This window comes from Trachurus japonicus, chromosome 16 (genome assembly GCF_045865225.1).
Source record: "Trachurus japonicus isolate A0001 chromosome 16, Traja_1.0".
NCBI classification, from domain to species: Eukaryota; Metazoa; Chordata; class Actinopteri; order Carangiformes; family Carangidae; genus Trachurus; species Trachurus japonicus.
The window spans coordinates 23,820,125-23,845,045 of record NC_140922.1 but is presented as its reverse complement, the minus strand read 5'-3'; the positions used below and the strand labels follow the sequence as shown (position 1 = coordinate 23,845,045).

The following is a 24,921-nucleotide window of genomic DNA, read 5'->3' as shown; positions in this document are numbered from 1 at the left end:
ACTTGATTACATCAAGGCAGCTGCGGACTTGACACCTTACTGAATTTGTCAGCATTAATCGTTAGGGCCTGTCACAAATCCATCAGCTCCACAGATAATTAGGGCTCTCTCTAATGAAGCCAACGGGAAGCAACCTTACCCCCACCCTAGACGCACACACAGACACACAGACACACAGACACACACACACACACACACACACACACACACACACAGTCTTTCTTTATAATTAACTATCGTGCTCCACAAAAATAACAGTGAGTATCTTATCTGCCCTTCTTCCTCGTCTTCCTCCTGTAAGACTATCTAAGCCCTTCCTCGGATGAAAGACGGCGTCACTCCATTCTGCCTGTTAATGGTAGCTGCCTTCCCTCCTGTCCTCATCACCTTTAAATGGAGTCGTTTTATGATGAGCTGAGGCTACAAGTGTAATAACACACACAGGAGCATAAATCTGTGCACAAAGAAAAATATACTGTAGATACATATTCACACACACACATGCCGATGCAGGGTGTGTTTTTTCAAAGTTTCGTTTCATCTTGGCTTTTGAATTCCTACATGTGAATTTCCATTAAGTGTAATTAGCGCTGCATTTGTTGGGGAAACTATGGGAAATAGTATCTCAAATGTTGGCTATTTTACACACACAAACACACACACACACACACACCTTCAAAATAAATAATACTGAGGAAATGTATGCAAAGTTTTGTTTGAAAAATGAAACAATATTTTGAAATGAATTTTGTCGGCGTAGGAAGTGTAATGTACTTTTTAAAAAAACTCAAATGAATGAAAAAAAAACTATGTAATTTTAAATTTTTTACCCTAGACTAAAATTCAGTGCATATCCTTAAAAAGTATAAATGAAGAACATAAGGAAAAGAAACTGTAAAATTTCCACAACTGACTGTTTAACTCAAAGAATTAGGACAATTAGGTCTTTCACTATTTCTGGTGTTGTGGGATAATTGTATGCAGGATTTGGCCTTAAAAGACAAAAATAAAACATAGCATAACTAATAATATTCTCCTAAAAGAGATACAAGGTGAGAAATGAAAGGAAGCCATGCAGTCCAGACAGATCTGCTGCTGTTTTAATTGTCTGACTTCTGATTTCTCTTCTGATTTCCCTGCTCCGTCCCACCATGAGCAATTTCCTCTCTGAGCAGCAACACAGAGAGGAAGCTACAGGTCAGTACCAGCTCCCAGTGGAGCATCAGGCTACCCTCAGTGTGTGTGATTGTATACGAGTATGTGTTCGCGTGTGTTCTTGTGTGTTATTTGTTGCTGTTGGGAATGTAGAGTGGAGGGCGTTATCTCTTCATGTTCATGGAAGAATGGAAAACATCCCATCTGCCAAGCTGCGATTGACCATTACAACCCATGATGCGCATGGCACTCAGCGGACAGTGTGATGGATCAATTGTATATTATGTGTGTGTGTGTGAGAGAGAGAGAGAGAGACAGAGAGAAAGAGAGAGAGAGAGAGAGAGAGAGAGAGAGAAAGTGTGTGTGGTGAGAGAGGGGAGGGGAGGGGTCACAGCGATGTCATGTTTTCATGGCTCCATCTACATGCAGAAACCTAACAGGAGTCACTCTGCTGACCTCTTCCAGAGGGACATTTCATCAAAGCTTTAGCCGTAACACACACACACACACACACACTCAGAAGTACTGTGAAGCTCGATATCTAAAATCTGAATCCTTGTGGGCCAGGAAATCATGTGAGAACTGCTTTTCTAGAAAGCCAAGTGAGAGGGAGCGAAGAAGTCAACGATGAGCACCGGTTGAATGTTCCCCATCCTACACTCCTTCTCATCCTCCTCCTCATCCTCATCACCACCACCACCACCACCATCATCACCAGCTCCCTGCTTAAAATGATAAAACCTGCTGAGTTCAAAGTCTTCGTCGGCTGGCCCTCCTGTTCGACCCGCTTTGCACCTCATATTTCAAAATCTCTTTAAAATTCTGTAACTGTCTTTTGTTCACTCCAGTTGTTAATGCCTAACTTCAAAGGCTCGGCCTCATTAGCACAGAGGTAGAAACCCCTGTCACTCATTTACATTTGTTTAAAGGCTGCAGGGAGACGAGAGGAAAAAGGGGGAGTCCAAATCCAAACCACTAGAAGTCAACCTTGTCGGTCCTCTGCCAACACCTGGTTTTATCAGTTGGTCACATTGCAAATATTATACTCCCCTCCAGCAGTGGATATTGATTTCTTTACTGGACTGATTCTTACAGTGAATGTGGGTTGAATTTGGATGGGAACGCGTAAAAAAAAAAATCAACATTTATCACAGAGGAGAAAAAAGGCAGGAAGGGACTCAAACATCTGATTAAAAAAAGAGTTTTTTTTTATATGTGGTCTCTTCAACACACACACACACACACTCCTTTCATGTGCTGTTAGTAGATTCGCAGAAAATAAAATGAGATGATTCTACACCATAATACACAACTTTATTTGCTCTCCAGTGCCTGGCTGAGACAACAGGAGGGTTGTGTGTTTGAGTGGTTAAACCTACCAGAGGCATGCCTGTCTTCATGGAGGGATTTATTGATGTTTATCAGGGATGAATAGATCAAAGACTGCCACATGACAGGCGATCAATCACGCATCAAATCAAGGATGGCAATCCTCTAATAAAATAGAAAGAAGGGAAAAAACCGGCTCTCACCAGTTTTCTCCCCCTTCTTTCCCAGTCAATTATTCATCATTACTCACTCTTGAACCTCAAAAGCTCCCTTTTATCCCCCATAACATACCATTTAGTTTATCTCACCATTCTTAAGAGAACTTTCCTGGCAAAGGAGGATTTAAAAGAAATTATTTAAAAAAGTGGCATTGCGCAGATTTGTGCGTCATATGCGCAATTAGAGACGTTTTAAAACACAAAGTGTGGGTCTGGAGGTGAGTTACGCGCTGTGTTAATATAGTAACACAACAAATTTAAGCAGAGAAGTAAAATAAATGTCAGCATGCAGCACAACTAAAGAATGTGGTGTGGAGGAAGATATTATTTCATATGGCACATGTGAATAAAAACTAGTTGGCTACTGGGATGTGAAATGGTCGTAATGAAGGGGCGGGTTATACCTGCTGATCGCCGCGGCTCTTGCTGCTTTCTCCTCGGCATAGTGACCGTCACGTTCCACGGTGCTTCTCATGCAGGAATTACAAACAAATCAAGTCTATCAGTTTTGAAAAATCATCCCGTTTTTCGGGGCAGGGGTAGGTGGGGAGGTGGTTGATCTCGGGCAGAAAATGTCAAGTCTTCTTTTCAAACTGGCTGCTCTTTTGGGGGCTTAATAGCTGGATCGGCTTCAGAGAGAACACGCTGAAAAATTACGAAGGGATTCGGCCAGCTCCTGACACCGTCATGTCCATCAAAGATCATCTTCCTTCATCTCGCTTATGGCAGGGTTAAAAAAAATAAAAAATAAAAAAAATAAGCAGCGAGCGAACACCTTGAAACCCAAGTTTTCAGTTCACTCCCCCTGGAAAAACCCCCCTAATCTCCGGTGCTGTTTGGAGGGGGACGATAGTTTGCTGCGTCTTTTACGCACACCAAAACTAAAAAATAAATAAACTCTGCCAGTAACCAAACAAATAAGTCCCGTGTGATCGCAGCGCACAGCTCTGAGAAGTAATGTATCCTTGTGTTTCCTCCTCTGCTGCCTCAGACCTGAAAGAGAGAAAGGGGAGAGGGGAAAATAGATAGACAGGCATTAGATGGGTTAATGTCAGTCCCGTCACCACCACGCCACCTCAGCCCGGATCCAGCCTCACCAGTCCGGCGGAGACTTTTTCCTCCCTCCCCTCCTTCCCTCCTTCTCTCCCATTGAAAAAAAAACATAAATGGGACGAGCAGGCGTTCTCTCGTACTTACGTTTTAAGACTCGTGGAAATGATTTCCACCGCTCATCTCATCGCATCTTGGACAGAGTCGGGTTTTTTTTTTTTTTTTTTTTTTGGAGGGGTGGTTGATGCGGTGGAGAGGATATCACTTGAGAGGGAACACAAACAAGACGCAGGCGCATCCAAGCTTCGCCAACAACAGATCAGATCGACATGGACTAAAATATTTGTCTCTTGAAAACAGCAAAGAGGGAGGAAAACTCCAGGGACTGATCCGAGGTCTCCCAAAAAAGAAAAAATGGAAACGCGGTGGATCCAGAAGCTGTTTCAGACAGTCTCAACTGATAGACAGACGCATCGAGTGGCTTTTCCTGCTACATTTTTACTCCTCCCCTCTCCACAAGCGTCACCCCTGACAGAGGAGCCTACCTGTCAATCTTTTTAATTGTCTTGTTTTTCCCCCCTCTCTCTCTCCCTCTCTCTCTCTCCTTCTCCCTTTGCTTGAAAAAAAAAACCAAACCTCCGACAAAGGGAAAGATTGTTTCGGAACTTATCGGGGCATGAACTAAAACCAAACTTAGACGAACATGTATTGCAAACCACAACAAGTATCTCTCACGAGGTTTTACACAACTTGCATGTCATCTTCGGCACACAATAGCGAGGCAGTGACAGAGCAGAGAGCACGAGTTCGGGCTCTGACTCCCACTGGGGGTGGGACGAGGGTTCAGCAGCGAGGGTCCGGTGTGTTGTACCGATAGCGGAACATTTTCAACAAACCAGATGCTTCCAGAAAACGACAGTCAAGATGACAGCGGAGGAGAGAGAGACACACACATACACACACTGCCACACGAAAACGTGCAAAGGCGGACTGCGATGCAAACAACACACTTTCACAGATAGCTAAGACTCTCTCACTCACACACACGCGCACGCACGCACGCACGCACACATTGTGGTTACAGGTGTACAAGCAGAGCATGGAGCTCACGCGGCTATGGAGCGCTCTGCTCTGCAAATAAACCACGCGAATTAAACGGAAGCGCATTTACGCAACCCGCGACATGATTGTGTTTTGTGTTTGTAGACGCTTGAAAGGTTCAGCGGGGGCTGATGTTGTTTTCGTGGGAGGAAGAGAGGGAAAAGAAGGGCTGAGGATGTGTTAGGAGATGGGGATTGATTTGTTTCACCTTACTAGGAAGTGAGTGTTGTGTCCGGGAAGGGGAGGGACTCCGACGACAAGTCTGGGGCGCTGCTGTGCTACTTACAAGGCTGCAGCGGTGCAAACGTTTTTAATCCCAAATACTCGATTCCGTGCGTGCGGATTTTTTTTTTGCGTAAGTATCCGAGAGCCACGCAGCAGAGAACAGCGGGCTTTATTTTTGTTTACAAGCTCGTCTGGCCCCGGTTCTACCCGGCCCGGCCTGGCCTGCTGCACGCTGTGCATGTGTTGCCTGTGCAGAGGGAGAGCCTATAGCGCAGGCTAACGGCAGCGGGGCTTTACTACTACTGCCACTGCCGCTGACGCACGTCAAGTTGTCCGTGAACTTTGTCACATTTCGTGGCCATGTCCAGCCTCCTGCTAGCGAGGAGCGGCAGCAGAGCGGTGTCGGTGGTCGGTCGGGGGCGCAGGGGCACCGACGCACTTTCAGGAGTTCATCCGGTCGCGCGGCGCTTCATCATAGACATGTCCTACTCGGCGCACTTCATGGATTTTAAAGGATCCTCCATACCGAGCACTATGAAAAAGCTGGTCGTAACCCAGCTTAGTCCTAATTTCAGAGAGGCGGTTTCTGTGCAAACCGCTGCGGTTCCGACACCCGGGGACGCGGACTTGCTCGTCAGGAATCGGTAAGTTGTTGTTTTTGAAACGTGGACACAGAAAGAGAGAGAGAGAGATAGAGAGAGCGAGAGAGTGTGTGTCAAGGTTTTGTGTGTGTGTGTGTGTGAGCGCGCGGTCAGAATAGCAATAGATGACCCACAGCGTGATCTGGGTCTATTTGTGGCTCGTTATTTCATGTCGATCTATCACTATATTGTTGAGAAGTTGTAAAAAGGGCTGCGCTTACCTCGATCTACCCTTGTCCAGCACCTGCGATCATCATCATCATCATCACAAGATGGCAAAATACGTGAGGAATAAGCGCTGTACTGTAATTCCAAGTTCCGCCCTCTCTGCATTTGTCTATCAATCCATCTCGGAATCTCTCTCTCTCTCTCTCCCTCTCCCTCACCCTCTCTCTCTCCCTCTCTCTCTCTCTGTCCTCCTGTCTCTCTCTCTACGTCACAAACCTGCAAACAGAAAGTCATGGGGGGGCTCAGACTGGCATCAAGAGATGGAGAAGGAGATGCAGTGTTACATGGCGCGGGAATTGCAGCATCATTTCTCTCATTTACAGCAGCAGAGCACAGCAGTGTATTCACGCGTGGAGTAAACCCACCTGAAGTCAACACACACACATTTTTGACGCTTCACACAGTCTAAAAGACCATGATGGAAATTCATAAAAAGCACAGAATTCAATATTTTGTAATTCATAGTGGAAAAGGTGTATTATTATTTCTTATAACTGACTGTATGCCTGATCTAATATTGCATGAGAGGCTAAATTATCCTCACTCAAATGCACCTCAGGGTTTATAGTGTTATCCAATAAACTGTAGTTTTCCATCAGGGGGAGTGTAAAACATAGAAGGCTGTGGCAGTGACTTATTGCCTTGTAAGATAGTAATCAGTTGCTTGTGAACTAAGACCTTTGACCGTTGTGTGAGCTTGTGTTGTTACATGTGTGTGCGTGTGTGAGGTATCACAGTCATCTGAGATCTGAGTGGATGTTTTAACTAACAGGGACAATAAATATGTGTGTTGGTTGAATTGTGGTGCAAACTGAGAAGCACTCTTCAATCTTGATGGATAAATATGAAAGTGTTAAATGAGAAAACCAAGAGTGAGAAATTGATAATTGAAAAAAAGGATGTTAAATGCAATGGGAGCAGCAGATTAACTCACAACAAAGAAAGGAGACTGTTGTCTTTATTATTTTTTTGTTTTGTTTTGTTTTAGGAAAGAGTTGATGTTTTTAATGTACAGGGAAATGTTAAAGAACAAGATCCCTGAGTGGACGTTTGATCCATGTGTCCACTTTTGACTCCAGCATACATTCATGTAGACAGATACGTGACTTGGTGCATTAAAGACAGGTGGTGTCAGATCGTATGATGTATATTCTCTTTTTATTATTTTTCATATTAGACAAAACAATAAATTGGTATATATGTGACTCTCACTTTTTTAAACTGTAGTACTTATCATCACATTCTTATCGATAACATATATTATGTCACTGTAACAAGTAGTGGGTTTTAAAGTTTGCCATTATTCACATTGAAAAACATTCTGGTGAGTGTATCAGTTTCAAAGTTTTTTACAATATTATGTTTGAGCAGATTGTGACTTTGCTGGTGCAGATATCTTATTTTAATATGTTTAAACATAAAGAGTTGAGTATTCTTGGGTATGTACTGTGAAACAGTTGTACCTTTGATGATAACTTAGTCTTTCTCTGTGAGGGAGCTGATTCCATAGATGTAAAGTGCTCAAATCAAGGTATTTTGTTGTATCATCGGGACCCATCTATAAACCACAGAAGCATTATCTACGAGCTCAGCGTACATGTGTGACATGCACAGTAATGAGGCACAGCGTGCGTGCTGCTCTAAAAGACAGTAAATGATTTATTTATACATTCCTTTCTCACATATTTGTTTCCAACATGTTACCGAAGTAAGATGAAAACAGCCGTCTTCATGTTGAGGCAAGAAGCAACTATCTAAGATTTTTTTAAAAGTGCATTTTGTTGTGGGTGTCTCTGAAGACAATGAATCATGACATCATGCAATGTGTTTTGTGATACAAGCCTTTCCCTGTCAGAGCAGGACTGTTCTCTTCAAGAGAAAAGGGAATCATTGCCAAAACAAACCAGGGTGTTTATGCCCTGTGCAGACGTGTCTCGAGAAGGAAGCTGAAGTCTTGACCTTCAGACAGGAACTCAAGAAAGATGTGCTTACACTAATGACCGAACTAAAGCTCTTGTATGCCATTGTGAATGTTTTCTATACATTTTCATCATAGCTTCATCATGCAACAGTTTCATTTTTGTTCTTTTAATCTACAACTATTGTTCTTTTCTGTTTGTTTCCAGTTTTGTGGGAATCAACGCCTCTGATATTAATTACTCTGCGGGCCGTTACGACCCCTCGCTGAAGCCTCCCTTCGATGTTGGTTTTGAGGGCATTGGTGAGGTTGTCGGCCTCGGCCTTAGCGCCAGCTCCCGTTTCACCGTCGGGGACACCGTGGCCTATTTCAGCAGTGGTGCGTTTGCCGAGTACACGGTGGTGCCGGCCAAAGAGAGTGTTCCCGTCCCCGTGGTGAAGCCAGAGTTCCTCACCCTGCTGGTCAGCGGTGCCACGGCCTACATCGCCTTGAAACGTCTGGGCGACCTGGCCAAAGGTGAGACGGTCCTTGTCACGGCGGCCGCTGGAGGGACTGGACAGTTTGCAGTGCAGTTTGCCAAACAGGCCGGTTGCCACGTCATCGGGACCTGTTCGTCCAACGAGAAGGCCGGCTTCCTTAAATCCCTCGGCTGTGACAGGCCCATCAACTACACCACAGAAGACCTGGCCAAGACTCTCAGGAAAGAGTACCCGCAAGGCATAGACGTGGTGTATGAGTCAGTTGGAGGCAACGTTTTAGAGCTGGCAGTGAACAGTTTGGCCAATAAGGGCCGGCTGATAGTGATTGGCTTCATCTCCGGGTACCAGTCTGCATCAGGGATCCCACCCTTTAGAGGAGGAACTCTACCGGTCAAGCTGCTTCAGAAGTCGGCCAGCATGCGTGGTTTCTTCCTGCCCCACTTCTTCAGTGACTACAAAGAGGCCCTGGGTAGCATGATGCAGATGTTTGCCAAAGGGAAGCTAGTGTGTGAGGTGGATTGTGGGGATGTGGCAGAGGGGGGGAGGTTTGTAGGTTTGGATTCAGTCTTCCGGGCGGTGGACTACATGTATGCCGGGAAAAACCTGGGGAAAGTGGTGGTGGAGGTGGCACCACCCTCTGTTGGTACTAATAGTAAGCTGTGATGTCACAGATTGTTGATGCACTAATGAAAAACGGAAAATGATTGTTAAGTTTAAAATGAAAAACTGTGCCATTATAGCTTTAATAATTTTCAAGAGAGATAAGCTTCTTTATTTTTGTAAGATGATTGATGTGACATTAAAGAGAAAGCTACATAATGCTTTCATGAATAAATAGAATTAGCAGCCTTATTATCTTACTTTGGAGACTGTGCAATAACATATGTCAGGATTCAGTCATTCCTATTTTGCAAGAGTGAATTTGATGTAAATCAGAATGTGAAAAACCTAATATCTATGCATTGATTGCACTAATATTCAGATAAAAGCTCAGAAACATTGACCTTTATCATTTTATCTAGAGAAACTCTTTGCAGCATTGCCGAGTCTTGTGTGCCCACCCTCATGTACAAGTCCACCTCTGAAATAATTTTAGACCTGCTGCCATAATGTGCTTGCTTTTAGCACTCTCCGGCACTTTATCTACCATAAATGTTTTATGATAGACCTCATTGTTTTTCTAATAGGGGCTTACACTGGTATGTGCCTGTCAAAAGTGAATGCTGCTCCAGGTGTGCTTGGTATTTCATTGCCTGTTTGTGGCTGACAAAAACTGCATTCACACAATCAATCTTTTCATTCACATACCCTGAAGCTGCACATAATAAAAAAAAATTAGTCCAGCTAACCAGCAGTTGGACTAGAAAATGCCATTACTTTCCCTCGCTGTGTGTAAAAAAAAAAATCACTCATAGTGAATGCATTGTGGAATGCCCTTTGACATTTTTTTTCGATTTCCATTTCTTGTATTTAATTTAGTTTTCGAACTGTGGAACAAATCCGTGCAACATACCTTTAGGAAGTTTAGTCACATGGGAGAGGATTTGTACATTTACCACAAAGACTATTGTTATCAGACAGAAGATGGGACCTTGAAGATAAGTGATTGAAATAGGTGAAAAGTTTAAGTAAGCCCATTCCCTAAAAAAGTAAGAACAGACATGATATATTGAAGCAGTCCATGGTGTATTAATGTAGTGAATGTTGGCTAAAACAAACACCTGTTCCTACCTGGCAGGGAGGGATGTAGTCTTCATGCACTGTGAACATGTTATTTCCTCATCCAGGTGGCCACTCAAAATATAACCCAGTGTGAAATACGTTACAGGTGTGACCCCAGCATGCAAAGCTGCTACCTTCACCAGACGGTGCAGGAAATCAGAAACACACCGGGCCAAGGCCATTTTGAATAATCCACAGTGGAGGAAGTCAGAGCAGCACTCAAAGTCTTCAACATAGACAGTGGCCATTTTTCATCTTTTTTTCAGAGTTTTAATATCTTTTAATAACACAATTTCCTTTGTTAATCATCCAAGATAAGATAAGATAAAACTTTATTGTCCATTAAATTTGCATAAAGTGGAAATTTATCTTTGCCAAGTAGAAGTTGTGATTATTGGCCACAAAATATGGAAATTTAAACAGCTTTTTTCAGTTAATACTGACAGAAATATCTCTGGATGTTCAGTTTGTTCCCGGCTGCCCATCTATTTTAGTTACTTTTCCCTCTAATTTATTAAATATGTACATTATGCAATAATTATTTTAATCAATTTTACTAACATTTGTCCATGCAATTGAACGTTCCTGGCTGTAGATGCCAATTTGCAGTTGAAGCAGGTTTGTTTGAAAGCTAAAATTGAAGCATAGATTCAGTAGTTGAAGAAGTATTCACATCATAAACTTGGGTACAGCAATGTGAAAGTACTACATTACAAGTAAAAGCATTCCACAAAAAATCCTAAGGATTGAAGTATCAGCAACAGAAAGTAGTGCAAGTTAAACTAGCTGTTTGGTCCCAGTGGCTGATGTATTCATACTAATTAGATCCTTAAATGATTAATACTGATGCATCAATGTGTACGCAGCATGTCACAGTTGTAGCTGCTGGACGTGGAGGTAGTTGTAACTTACTTTTTATACAGTTTTATCTGAGGAGTCATCAGATGATTTATGGGACAGGAAGGAAGAAAAGACAGTTCTGATTCACAGATATATTTTAAGTTTTGGGACTTTTCACTAATTGTTAGCTTTTGGTGAGACATTGGATGACTACACACTGATTTATGTAAGATGTCAGAAGTTTAAAATGTAAGAAACCACTGGTTTAATTTAGTATTGTGTTGTTGTCAATGATAGTTGTACTAGCCTATCTGTTGAGCACAAACATAATCTTAATTCAAACATGGGAAATAAATGTAGTGCAGTAGAAAGCACAATATCTCTCTCTGTTATACTGTGGAGTGGAAGTATAAAGTAGCCTGAAGTGCCACGAAATAGTCCTTAACAGTGGCGTCATTAGGCCTATTTTAGGGGGGCTGAAGCCCCCCTAAAATATTCTTAAGCCCCCCCAAATAATTTGGTGTTCTTTTATTATGTGACTTTTTTTATATATGTGACATATATTCTCCTTTTAAGAACCCCAGCTGTCACCGCATTTGTCTCGTTATTTCTGATTTGTTTAATTTAATTAGTTTGTTGAGTGTGTGACCACCCCCTTCCCAGCTGTCAGTTGGTTGCGCCCATGTAGCGGCGGCTTGTTTGAAGCTCCGCTCCGAGCTCCGAGCCTCCGACGACGGGCTGCAGGAGCTCTGAGGTCAACAGAGGGAGAGAGTCAGTCCACCAATAGCTAAAAGAGGACCAGCAGGCATCAGACAGTAAGCTATACATCTCTAAATAGCAGTGTTGTCAAAATGACCGCGATAAAATTTGAATTCATGTGAAATATTAATCGCGTTGTAAACGGATCAGTTTTGAAGCTAGAGTGAAGATACAGATATTATATGAAACCAGGAGACGCTAGGCTTCTGTTGGTACCAACCATGGCATGATAGCTTGTCAGAAAACGGGCTAAATAATGCTCCAAAGTTCGGCTAGATTCTGGAGGGGAAAACTTTTAAACGGGGATCCTGAACACTCCTGTCATCATGTGTGTGTTCCTCTCTCTCTCTCTCTCTCTCTCTCTCTCTCTCTGTCTGTCTCATGCGCCGTGTGTGTGTGTGTGTGTGTGTGTGTGTGTGTGTGTGTGTGTGTGTGTGTGTGTGTGTGTGTGTGTGTGTGTGTGTGCTGTGTATGTGTGTAATGTGTTACTGTAACATTCATCTGGTACTTTATAGCTTGGCTGTGTTAAGGAAAATAACATTTAGCAGTAAAAACAGATTATTTAATGGATCAATTTAAAATACTAATGATATCTGGTGACACTGCAGGCAGCTCAGACAGACAGGGAGAGAAATGCTGTAGGGAGAGGCCAGACTGAGACATGCCCTGAAGATGCAGAAGATCAGGTAAGACACAGGAATATATAAAAACAGCATGATAACAATATAGGCTAGGTAATATATATATTTTTAAACCTAGTCCAAATAAAACTACTAATAAAAGCAGAATATTCAAATTAAAATGATTCTCAGGGTCAGTCATTTAAACCACCCCCCAATGTCTATTTCAGCTCAGAAAAAAAAAAAATCTGAAATTTCTTGTGGAGGTCCTGGTTGTGTAGAAGATGAAGGGGTTTCTAGGGTGAAATGTGCACTCTTTACCATAAATATCTGCTCCAGTTGGAGTCGCACTTCATTTCTGTTGTCTGGTCTTATTTGAAAATGTGAGGAGGTCTGGGTGAAATCAAAATGAGCCAAAAACAGCTGTATTTGGATGGAGTGTATAACCATTATGACACAGGCTACTAGTGAAATATAATTAGTTTTCCAGTCCACCTGGACATATCCATGATAGTCAAACACCTGAAAAATTACTCAGGTTCACTTTTTTTAGCATCTACTTTTACACAGTAAAATTCAAAAGTAGTTGAATTCTTAGATTCAACTAGCCCATGATTCAATACTCTAAATGTACTCTAAATTCTAAATATTGTGTTTTTTCTGGGCCATTGTAAAAGTTCGTGCTTGCGCACTACATTTGCTCACATCCTGTGCATCTACTGGGGGCTAAGCCCCCCCTGTCTTTAAAACCTAGTGACGCCCCTGGTCCTTAAGTACAGTACTTGAGTAAACATTCTTGGGTACTTTGCTCCACTGCAGAGATATGACCAATTTGCAACGTACTGAGTTTATAACAAAACAAACATGGATCGTAAAATTATTGCATTAACCTCTGTTAACACAATTGTTTGCTCAGGTGTTAAAGATGCAAAAGCAAGCTCTTACATGCCAGCCAAAAGGTGAGAGAGGTGGCGATGCACCTTGATGTTTAGATGAATTTAGCATGCTTGAGTGCTGTGTGCATCCATGTTTCACGGCGAGGACGAGGCCAGGTTTAGCATCTCTTCAATTAACAGGAGAGGCCTCGTCTTGGTGTCCTCCAGGGCCTACCTGTACTTCCACTGATTAGTGAGCAGTCACAGCCCCAATTAGAGAACACAGGAACCTGGAGAGACAACACTCTTTATTTAATTGGATTGTGTTGCAGACGGAAGCTGCTAACTGGCAACGAATTGAAGCAACCTGGAACTGTGGAGCATAAACAAGACATTAAAGGTAGAGAAGGACTTCTCGAGAAACCTGCACAGATTTTTTGTGTAACGGTAAAACTGACGAATTATTCCTTAATTTTGGGAAGCGTCACTCTAATTTTAGTCAATAATTACTGTAGTACTGCTCCTGAGAGAGGGTAATTAACACCACTTAAATTTAAGTAGTTATGTCTATGTGGAAGTGATGGAGGGTAAGCTAAGTTTATCCTGTTTAACCTGATGTAAACATGGATGATTCGAACACTACGGATAGATTATAACAGGCGCTATCAAAGCAGTTGCATTAAAAAGGGAATTTCACGTGGAAAAAAGGTGAATGTGCTGATTTTTGTCTTCAGAGAAGCCACAGATTTTTTTGTAAATGAAAAGTTGAACAAAGAAAAATTTAAACATACTTTTGTTCAATTCAACACAATCAGGAGTTGTGCTCCTGCAGCCTTGGTCTAGTATTCTGGTGGCTAAAGTTAGCTAATGTTAGCAAGCCAAAGATAAGTACTACTGTCTAACTTTGCATAGACGTTGCATGGTCTGTTTGCTTACCTTATGACTGATGCAGTTTTCCTACTGTTTTATTCATTTAGCTTAATTTACCTTCATACTGTAATTGTCACTCATGGCCACAGTGGCCTCTTCTCAGCAAATGCTCCATTCATTTTGTTTAAAACAAGATTCTATAAAATTCTGAATTCTTCTTTTCACCCTTACATGGCTGATAAAAGAAATCACAACTTTTTTTGTGGTAATCCATCTCAAATTTCAATTCAAGACAACAGCACAGTGCTGGTTTCCATTGTTGCACCTCGACATTCAGGTTAGTGAAATTCTCAAAGGTGTCTCTCTCTTTTTCTTTCACTAAACCCTCTTTTTTTCCACAGTTTCCCAGTGCTGGAACATGTGGCACATAACAAAGACATCACCCTCATAGTGTGGGATGGTAGTCTACCTCCAGGCGCCTGAGGGACACTGGCTGGCTGCTTGGTGCTGCCAGAATCCAGACAGTCCAGTTTCTTTCTCTGCAAGTCAGTCAGACCCCCTCAACTCCCCAACTCCCCGAGCCCCCGTCACTCCTACCTCCGCCTAATTACCAAACCTAAAACCCCACTCAACTAATTAGCCACAGCAGACCCAGGAACTGTGAGTAAAGGTAAAGAGATGGCTTCATTCAGGAGTGTGTGTGTGTGTGTGTGTGTATGTGTGTGTGTTAAATAGAGAGAGAGTGAAAGAAAGAGACAAGAAGAAAGGGGAATGGAATATTCAAGCCTCCTTTAGCAAGAACATTTCTACAGCCAATTAAAGTCATTTATTAAACTCTTTGCGAAACTTGAGTTGTGCATGACAGAATGATAGGGGAATGTGTTTGTTTGTGGCTGTGCATGTGTTTCTCAATACGTCGATGTGCTTGGGGGGTTGTCTGCGCGCACATACCCACCCTTGCGCACACACACATGCACGCACGCACAAACGTCGACATCTGTCTCAGTATGGCTGGCAATCTGTCGGTTTTTCTGTCTATCAGCGGCGCAAGAGCTCAGTGGGACATAAATTACAATATGCAGCAGCACCACTTGTGTAAGTCTCAATGAAGGGGTGGAATAACTTTCTTAATCAAGTTCCCCTGATTAATTGTAATAAAAGTGTCATCTGTAAATGTGTCCTCCTGATTGAGTAATTCGGGGCCGGAGACAGTAAGCACATCCCTGGTGATTGGGGGGTTGGACAGAGTGGGGGTGGTGGTGGGTGGGTTGAGGGGAGGAGGAAGGTGTGTGGAGGACATACTGAGACACAAATAGCTCCTGGGCACACTGGCAGCCTTCGCACAACTGACAGTTATGAAATACAATTATCAGTTGATCTGCTTAAGAATTCATCAGCGGCTTCACCGGCCAGTAAAGATGTTCATAGAGAGAGAGAGAGGAGGAGGGAGGGAGAGAGAAAGAGAGGGAGGGAGGGTTACACAAAAGGAGAGAGGGCCTCAGTGAATAAATGAGATTTTTATTTTGTCCAGCAGATTGTTCACATTATGTTCTCACTATTGTGAGAGGATTATCTTTTCTGTTTTCCTTTGTTCCAATCACCTGTTTTGTTTCACATTATCCAACCAGTCTCTGTCCCAAATGGTTGACCTTTATAATCCGGTAACTGTGCTGAAGGTTTAGTAAGATCCATGTCCAACAAAGTCACTAACAAACCAACAAAGGTTTAGGTTAAAACTGGGGAAAATCTGTCTGAAAATTGAAATGTTTTTAGACGTTGAGGACCTTTGTAGCTCATGGGCTTTGAATATAAAGCAGTGTCTTCTTGTGGCCACTTCTCTGAGCTAGTTCCACCAAAGAGGGATGTGTCATATCTCAAATGAAATGCCTGGAAAGGTGAAATAATCTTCTATTTAAAATGATTCAAACAAGTCCATCAAAAAAATTCAGAATAATTGAAAGTAAATTGAGCAAGAACACAGAAAACCATGATACTGTATATGATCGGATGAATCCTCTGGGGAAAATGTAGCTCCATGTAAATAAGTTTTTTGTTTTGTCCCAAGAGTTTTGGCAGCAGAGTGTCAGCCCTTGTGTTGAAACCACTTGTCCAGGTTACATACTGTACAACAACATGTTTCAACAGTATTTGCATCTTGTTTACTTCAGTTTGAGACAGGCCGTTGCTACAAATGTGAAGTATCACTGAAATTCTGTTGCAACATTGGTAACATGTACCCCAGACTGTGACAAACCTCCACTGTTGAGTCGAATGTATCCTGACTTTAAACTGTAGGTATCTTTAAATCTGTAAATCAACATATTTATACATCCAGGCATTTAGATCCAACTGTGTCCATCTACAGTATCTTTACAATATTTGACCAACTCTAACTACTTCAGCTCAATATCTGCTTCAAATATCATATTATCAGCTTTTATTTACCATAATACATAATAATAAAACTTTATTCTAGCTTGATGTTCTATCTGAAAAACGTCCTGAATAAAAGATCAAAACAAGCAGTAAAATGTCTATTTGACAGATAAAATCACATTCAGCTGCATTCATCATCTCTTTCTACCTACATTAACCCTTTAGGGCACCTTCTGTGGCCCTGGAGGGGAGTGAGGGTCCCTCACTGTGTCTGTTCAGATGTAGATATATATTCAGGTGAAAGGCAAGGGCACTATTCACCACCTCAGGATTAATGACAACATCATTGCCATCGCCATGCTGACCAGCCCCATATTTCCATTGACTGGATAAAAAGGAGAGGGAAGACGAAGGTGGGAGTAGGTGGGGGGCAGGGGGGTGTGGGGGGGGGTATGAGTATCCTGTCGGGGGGATGACGGACAGGTCCTCAGTCCAGCTCCCCTAGGTCCCCCGCCCGTCCTCATCCTTTACTGGCCTGAGCTGGCTAGCGAGGCATCGTCTCTGCGGCCAAGGACACAGGGGTGTCAGCAATGCGTCTGGGTAACATCGTTCATCAGGCCGCATCGGTAATGGGTAGCTCTCTGTGACAGTGGTCATCAGGACACAAAAGCAAAAGGGCCCATAAACATCACATGACAGATGGCTGGGAGGACAGCTTCAGACAGGGAGGGAGGGATGGAGAGCAAGAGATAAAGTGAGATAGAGAGAGAGGGAGAAGGACAGAGGTAGAAAAGAGATCTCAGGCTGGATTGTTAAGTCTAAGGAAAAGTCTCCAGAGCAGGATGGTTTATGAATGAATGTTCAATATAAGCCGCAAAGCAAAAAAAAAAAAAAAAAAAAAACTGAAATCACTGGTTAAATAACTGAAGTCCAACATAAAGGTCTAATATGAGCGGAGTCAGTGCAGAATAGTCTGAGTGAATCAGATGTTCAAGCTGAATATTTTCCTTTCACAGTACAAAACACATCAGTTTAGGCCTCCTCCTTTATACGTCCTGATGAAAATATGTAGAAAATTTATGTGAACACTCAATTTTCAAAACTCATATTTTCCCACTTCCCCTGGTTTGTTTACCTTCATGACTTTGGCCCTTTCGCATAGTTAAAAAACCTTAAAAGCTCCTGCACGGTGTATGCAGTGTAAGAAAAGGGTTAAACGGAAGGTCCAAAATGAAAGAGGTGTTTGCTTAAAAGCCTAACATAAAGAGAGAAAAAAAAGTTGTGCTTGAAAAGAAAGGATAGAGACATCTTCAGAGATACAAGCCTGAAGCACTGATATGTCAGAAGATTTCATCAAAAGGATGTTTGGCACAACTCCGACTTTGAAGAGTTTGACAGTTAAGCACGCCGCGTCAGAAGAGTTGGCCTGAGGAGGATGATGTTTTTAAATAAATTATGGTCTAAGCAGTCTGAGGGTGGGTGAAAGTTACGGAATAATTACGGAGGTGATAGCAATGACAGAATGCGAGAAACAGGTTGTGTGAAAATGAGGTGAGGTGAGGGTGTCGAGGGCTGTCACAGAAGTGACTGCAGAACCTGTTGTAGGTCCCTGTAGAGTGGAAGACAATTGTTGTGTTAGCAACACCTTTGTCACCTCGGGATGTATATTTTGTCTTCGCGTGTTTACAGGGGAACAGGTCCCAAATGTGAGCTATCGTCTTCAAAACACAGGGAAAATGTGGCTCCCTGCCCTCCATCGTGACGCCGCAGGCAGCGCTGCGTCTTTCTTTGTTTTGTGGAAACAGCCTTGCCCGTCCATTAATCGTCATCCATCCATCCTGTGCACCTGTATATAAAAGGGAAATTAGAATATCCATCACTCGAGCGCAACGTCAGCATGATTGATGGGTCAGTCACAGGATCCCCTCCGTTTCCTACCCAAGTCTGTGTTTCAGGAGTGAGAAGTGAACATTATCTAGCGCCATGATCAGATTTAGTCTGCACATTTCCATCTAGGGGAGCATTTTGAGTGGATGATACACAATCCCTGCGAGAAGGCAGCCAGCAGAAGGTTTATGGAAATCTAATATCACAAGGCTTTTTGGTTTGTTAGACTTGTTATTCGTGGAGTGGGCTGGTGACACTTTTGATGTAACAGTATAAGACAATGTAACGAGGCAGAATCTCATTTTGTTGAAGTGTTTCTGTCAAACTATGGTCTGAAGGATGATGGGGGAAATCTGTGCAAACAGGTTTTGAGTGGGGTGTGCTAAGACTCAAATACCAACTGTTCTCAGAGAAAAGCCTTTGGTAAATAACAGGAATCGTCCTCTGAGAAAGCAATATATGAATGCCAGGGAGCACGTGGATGCACATTTGCCTTTTATGTTAAGCAGACGGTATTTACTAAATAAAACGAATAGAGTCAGTGGAAGCAGGAAATGAGAATTACATTGAGACTCATATACTAAACAACAGTCTAAACACTGTCAGCGCTGTCATTCTGAAAATATCGGTGTTTAAAAACCCATATCGGTCAAGTTTACATCTCTCCTTCTCTGTCTATCTCTCTCCCTGTATGTGTGTGTGTGTTTGTCTGTGTGTGTGTATGTGTGTGTGCTTTGACGACGTGGAGACAGGAGCCCTAACGCTGCAGGATGGAGAAAGGTGAACAGGAAACAGAAGGTGCCCATGGAGGAGGTATATGACATCTGTCAGGATCCAGGGTGGGTGGGGGATTCAATGCCCCCCCTCTGCCGGCCGAGGGTCACCCATCGCACCACAGTCGCTGAAGTTGTCACGACACCATGACACTTCCTTGGCAATGGTGGCCGAGAGCCGGACAGCTCGGACGTTCAAGACACACATATTTTTGAGTAAATTTGTCTGAGGGGAGTGGGGGGCATTTTGTATGTGCTGTTTGTTCCTTCTCTGTACAGAGATGTCAGCGTCCTGCACATTGTTTTTTTTGTTTTTTTTCTCCCTTCCCCTCTCTCTTCAGGGTCCTGAATGGAGGAAGGTCAGCTGACATGGCAAGGTCGACAAACAAACAAACAAACAGAAGGAATTAAAATAGAGAAAAACAGGACAGATGAAAACGTGGCGGCGTGTTTTTTTATCTCTGCGAGGTTGACGGCGTGTAGCAGCCATTACTCTCCATTGTGTCCTCTGCCCCCCATTGGCTGCGACAACACCGCCTGGCAGGGCTGCCAGTGTCACGTCATCTCATACTTCTGCTTAACTACATGGACGACAAGGGCCACTTCACACCAGGATCCCCAGTGTCTCACCGCTCAGGTAACTGTGTTTGCTCAGGGCGGCAAAGGTCGTTCACACTTGATTTGATAAAAACCCTTTTTCCTCAGCCAGCATGAATTAGATCTTGCAGTTTATAAAAAAAATCATCTCATCATATTTAGAGTGAGAAAGAGTCAAAGTAAAAATCCCCCCCAGAAAAACTATTTTGATTTCACAACAGCCTTGGTCAAGACCTCTGATTTAATGCCACATCACTCTTTCATGAAGTGGCAATCCAGTCAGATTGTGAGGCTAATTGGAGCATCCCATGTTCTTTATAAACTAATGACATCTAAAGACCTTTACCCTTAATTTATGACACACTTTAAACAGAATAAAAACCACACTCAGCAGTGTTTCATTACCTCAGAAGGAAATAACTCATACAAATTGAGAAATTACACAACTAATGTCCAGTTCAGATTTTCCATGGTAAAAATACTTCTTTATTTACCACAGTATTATTATTAGGGAAAACTTTTTCTCTCCAGTATGCCTATACTGTTGCACTGGGCCTGGTAATAATAAAAGTAATAAGATGATACCTCTCTGTATTTGCTACTAATAATAACTACGTTTTATTAAAAAATGCAACATTCAGACTCAGAAATGTTTGTGGTCAGACTCAGACATGAAAATAAAACTCAGTATTAATCAATATTTTGTTGATTGAATTGATTCCCCCCACTTAAAAATAAACAATAATAATAGCACTGATTTATGATTGTACTTCATCCTTAATAGCCAGCAGAGCCCTGTGTGTCATGACTTTGAATACATTTGGCTCATGCTGCTGCAGGTGAAGCCCGGGCCTCACCCACAGATCTGTATGCAGAGTGTGCCTTTAAAAAAGCATGTTTCTTTTGTTTATTCTTTGCATTGTCTTTTCCTTTCTGTGCAGAGTTTTGACATTGGAGATGACAGGTGTCTGTGGGGTGGAGGAGAAGGAGGAGGAGGAGAAGGAGGGTGAGGAGGAGGAGGAGGAGATGCTGGTAAGAAAACAATCTTTTACTGCCTGTGGGTGAAGGCAGATTCCTCTAGGCAAGGCGGCCTTCAGCGTTTAGCTGGGGGCGCAGTATCAAAATCACAGCCACTGCTGTACCCCTAAGGCGCTAATCTCAACCAGTTACCATCAAGTGCTGCTTCTTCTTTATATAATCCTTCATTCCCCCCCTTCCCTCAGTTCTCTCCATCTCCGCCATTCCTCTGCTGTTCCAGACCCAATCCACAGAGGTGAGAGGATAAATGACAGTTTGAGAAGGTGCAAGGGAAGCCAGGCATCTTGAATCCAGCATTGTGTCTTTGCTTACCAGGCTTAATATCAATTCTAACTGCACAGCTTTCGCAAAATGCTTTGCTGGAATTGTAATATCATAATTAGCCGAGCTTCTGTGCTTATCTGTACCAAACTAGGCATCTCACCAGATGCTGAGGAGACCTCTGCCGTCACTCAGTCAGCTCAACGGAAAAGGGTTGTTGTTTGATCATTGCATGACTGCTAATTTAATAAGTGTTAACTATGGAGCAGCCGAGCGAAGGAAAGAGGAGAAAATGAGAGAAAATGTAGGAGTAAAAAGCATTAAGATTAACTGATGACATGTTCAACTGTGCGCATAATATGAGGCTTAGTTAAGTACGCACATGCTGTTTGTCAATTATTTAAAACCCCAGGAAATTAAGTCCAGGTAATCTCATAAGGTGTAAATAACATTCTTTTTCATGGCAGCTTAATTGAATTCATTTGACACTATTTAGAAATAACAGAATTAGATTTGCTCTCACATGCAACCAAAGACTGTTGAGAGGCGCTCTTTGTGAAGGTGAGTAGAAAGAGGAATTAAACTTTGTTAATTCAAACAGATCTGAAGGGATCAGATGTGAGAACGTGAAAACAGACAGATTTCTTGCACCTTCTTCCTGAACTATTCTCAGGTCTGTAGCCTGATGCTCATGTGATTCGAAGTTACACAGAGCTCATTCTCCTGTTGCACTCATTTGAATAAAGCCACATGCAAAAATGTCAGAGTAACACGACAAAGATTTTTACATAAATTGATGTTGTCAGCTATATCAGGATATAAGCTGAAATAAGGGCTTTAAATATTTCTTATTTCAAAGCTTTAGAATGGTGTGAATATTTCTGTACATTATTTATAATAATATAAATTCACTATTGCTGGTTATTAAGCATCAATGTATCAGCTAAGTATCAGCAAATGTGCAGCCATTGTAGACCGGAGCAAAGACGTTTGACAGCGGGTTGCAAAGACCAGGCCAGCCACGCAGACACAGAGACAGTGGCCTCAGGCATTTCTGATTTGGCCTTACTAGTGGGATGGTTTGATACTATTTACACACATACACCCACACACACACATCCACACACACAACGCCGGTATATGTCTGTCTTGTCTTGTGAGTGAGCGGGGCCAGAGATGGAGGTGGGGGAGACAGATTGGAGGGACGGAGGAGAAGAGGGGAAATGGAGGGATTAGATGAAACCTTTCAGTGCGTGTCATCATCCCTGACATTCTGTAGGGCTTGACCTTAACAGAGCAGCATCGTGTCAGAGACAGGGTCTCATCACCACCAGGGAGCTCACACGCAAACACAGACAACCCTTCTGAGATCGCTTCAGCTCGGACATCAACACCCAACATACATCCTGATAGAAATACACACTTGCAGACACACACACACACACACACACACACACACACACACACACACACACACACACACACACACACACACACACAGTGGAGAGATTTACAGATAACTGGGCTGATAGTTAAACTGAGGTATCAAGAGGCCAACTGTCATCTTCCTCTGTCATGGGCATGATGTAGTTTGGATGAGACGACATAGTAATTATGCAGTAATAATATTTATTAACAGATTGTAAGCAATGAGGTTTACACTGTTGTTGTTTAGTTTTGGTCCACTTGGTTTTGAGATAAGCTGAGTAAACATGAAGATAGAGGGGAATCGTATTCTGCTGACTGACAAGTTATGCATCTTTGTACGATTATAGGAACTATTCATCTAGACAGCAAATAGCCTCATATTGTAAATTATTATATTTTATAAATTATAATATTTATTATTGAGGCAGATGGTCGCCCACCCTGAACCCAGTTCTGCCAGAGGTTTCTTCCTGTTACATAAACTAAGATCTTGACCTTTCCTTTCAGATATTTTATGTTATGATTTGGTGCTATACAAATATTGAATTGATATTAAAAAGTTTGATGTAGATATGTTTCTTCTGACAGATAGGTTGAGGGCCCGTGTGATTTGAAATTGTAGGCTATAGATAGAACATCAGGCCTTCTTTACTCCTTCAATATTCCCACCTTTCTCAATGTCATGTAGTCGTTCACCTGAAGTGTAAAGTGTTATAGGAAAAATCAGTGAAGTACCTCTTTTAAGAGGAAATTGTTCAGGTTTCATTAATGGACTGATTACAGGTCAGACAAATTCTTGGTTGTATAAATATATACTGTGTTATACAAAGACCTGAGCACTGCAGCAGTAACTTTTAGCTAAGTTTAAAGGTCCACCCGACCTGAAGGCTTCTACTGGACAACATCAAAACTATTTTGACATTTTAAAGAAAGATTAAGTAAGTAAAGTTTCTTCCTCTTACAAAACTGAATTAATTAATATCCAAATACATCACTACTCAATTAAATAAATATAGGGGTTTTGCTGTTACAGTCTTACTTGGTCTGGTATAAAGGCCAGACAGTCACTAAACCTTCATAGTCAAGTTCAAAAACGCAAAAAAGAAGAAGAAAGAAGTGTAGCAGTTGTAGTAAAGTATTTAGCATTTTCCCATTATTGTCCTTTGTGGGAGCAGTGGCCACTGTTCCATAACCTCACTTTAATGCAAGGTGTTAATAATGGCCTATAAAACAGGCATTGGTCATATATATACAGTGTTTTTACACATGCAAAGACTGAAACGAACAAATGCTACAATTCCACACGTCCTCACTTGACAGAAATTTACTTAATGCCGGCCTATAAAACATAAAGCATATCACAAGCCCCATCTTTCTATCCTGCCCACCTATAAAGAGTGTGTCGTAACCATGCCTTGTGCAGGTACTAGACTTTATCTCCCTACACCTCCTCATTGGTCGCCCTCCATACTGAGGACAGATTTAGAGTTGGCCATAGGGCTGCTATTATAAAAATATGGTTGACCTTTGAGGACTAGGGATGGGTTAGAGCAGGAGTCTTCCTCCCCAATGCTGTTTGAACAGCCTGTTCCTCTCAGTCTTATTAACATATGCCAGTCTCCCTAAATGTTCTCAGTCACTTTATTAAAAAATTTAAGTACAACAGTATAATTTTTTATTATGCCTATAAAGGACACGCTAGCTCACATTAATTCTTTCATGAACAGTGAACTTTTGGAGTCATCCACAATAGGTTACATAATTAATTTCAGCTTTCTGTTAACCCACTGCTATATATCCTAAAGTCCTGCTCTATCTATCTATCTATCTATCTATCTATCTATCTATCTATCTATCTATCTATCTATCTATCTATCTATCTATCTATCTATCTATCTATCTATCTATCTATCTATCTATCTATCTATCTATCTATAGTTTATTTTATCATCTATTGTCTATTCTATTGTATTGTTTTCGGAGGTGTTTCTGTGGTCGCACATGTTTCCTTTATTTGTGCCTTAAGCAAGTTCACAAATATTTTGGTGATATTTCTCCCTAATTCAATACATCACGAGTCACACAAATAGCTGGATGTCAGTGAGAGCGCTGCTAGGAGTTTGCAGAAGCGGTGCAGTGGTAGTAGTGTGTTTCTGACCCCATCATGCTATGTGTTCTAATGATGCTCAGGCCTCCATCAAAGTATGGACCCCCCGTGGCTCCTGGGGGCCCCTGGGCTCAGGCACAGTTGCTCTGGTTTGGTTTTTTCCCCTCACTGCTTGAGGCTGGGCACAGTAATGAGAAACAGAATTTAAAGAAAAGCAAAACAAAACAAGAAAAAACCCCTCCATCGTAGACTGACATCCAGTCTGTGTTCAGTCAGCTTGCTCCTTTTCTCCTCCTCTGTATCAAAAACAAAGATTGTGTTAATGGAGCAGTTCAAACACACTGGGCTTTTGTTCAATGCAACATTTTTCTCTTCCCTCCCCTGCACACACACACACACACAAGCACACACACACAGGCAGGAT

General features: G+C 42.2%; 2 protein-coding genes and 1 long non-coding RNA gene across 5 annotated transcripts in view; 2 read left to right on the top strand and 1 right to left on the bottom strand.

Moving 5' to 3' along the window:
* Positions 1-6,304, bottom strand: part of LOC146972459 (teashirt homolog 1-like) — a 37,106-nt gene extending 30,802 nt beyond the window's left edge. The window contains exons 1-2 of one of the 2 annotated variants that reach the window (XM_085802684.1): positions 5,941-6,304; positions 3,107-3,695 (exon numbers count right to left, since the gene is read on the bottom strand). In XM_085802684.1, the coding sequence (XP_085658810.1) occupies positions 3,107-3,146 (40 nt within the window). In that variant the 5' untranslated portion in view covers positions 3,147-3,695; positions 5,941-6,304. Of the gene's footprint in view, positions 1-3,106; positions 3,696-3,899; positions 4,967-5,940 lie in introns of those variants that run through there. The other variant, XM_085802683.1, reaches the window with a different exon arrangement.
* Positions 5,109-10,444, top strand: LOC146972458 (prostaglandin reductase-3-like). Its single transcript, XM_085802690.1, has 2 exons — positions 5,109-5,722; positions 8,074-10,444. The coding sequence occupies exons 1-2, from the start codon at positions 5,439-5,441 to the stop codon at positions 9,005-9,007; spliced, it is 1,218 nt and encodes a 405-aa protein (XP_085658816.1). The 5' UTR covers positions 5,109-5,438; the 3' UTR covers positions 9,008-10,444.
* A 2,612-nt stretch (positions 10,445-13,056) lies between these two features.
* On the top strand, positions 13,057-20,791 carry LOC146972457 (uncharacterized). Of its 2 annotated transcripts, XR_015037879.1 has the most exons (4): positions 13,057-14,700; positions 19,046-19,282; positions 19,408-19,703; positions 20,605-20,791. It is a non-coding gene; the product is annotated as an uncharacterized LOC146972457 (long non-coding RNA). The 2 variants fall into 2 exon arrangements; XR_015037878.1 differs by having other exon boundaries at positions 19,046-19,703.
* The last annotated feature ends 4,130 nt before the right edge of the window (positions 20,792-24,921 follow it).

Coding starts and splice junctions, on each gene's coding strand:
- LOC146972458 (XM_085802690.1), top strand. CDS start 5,439: ATGTCCAGCCTCCTGCTAGCGAGGAGCGGCAGCAGAGCGGTGTCGGTG. Junction 5,723..8,073: donor GACTTGCTCGTCAGGAATCG/GTAAGTTGTTGT, acceptor GTTTGTTTCCAG/TTTTGTGGGAATCAACGCCT.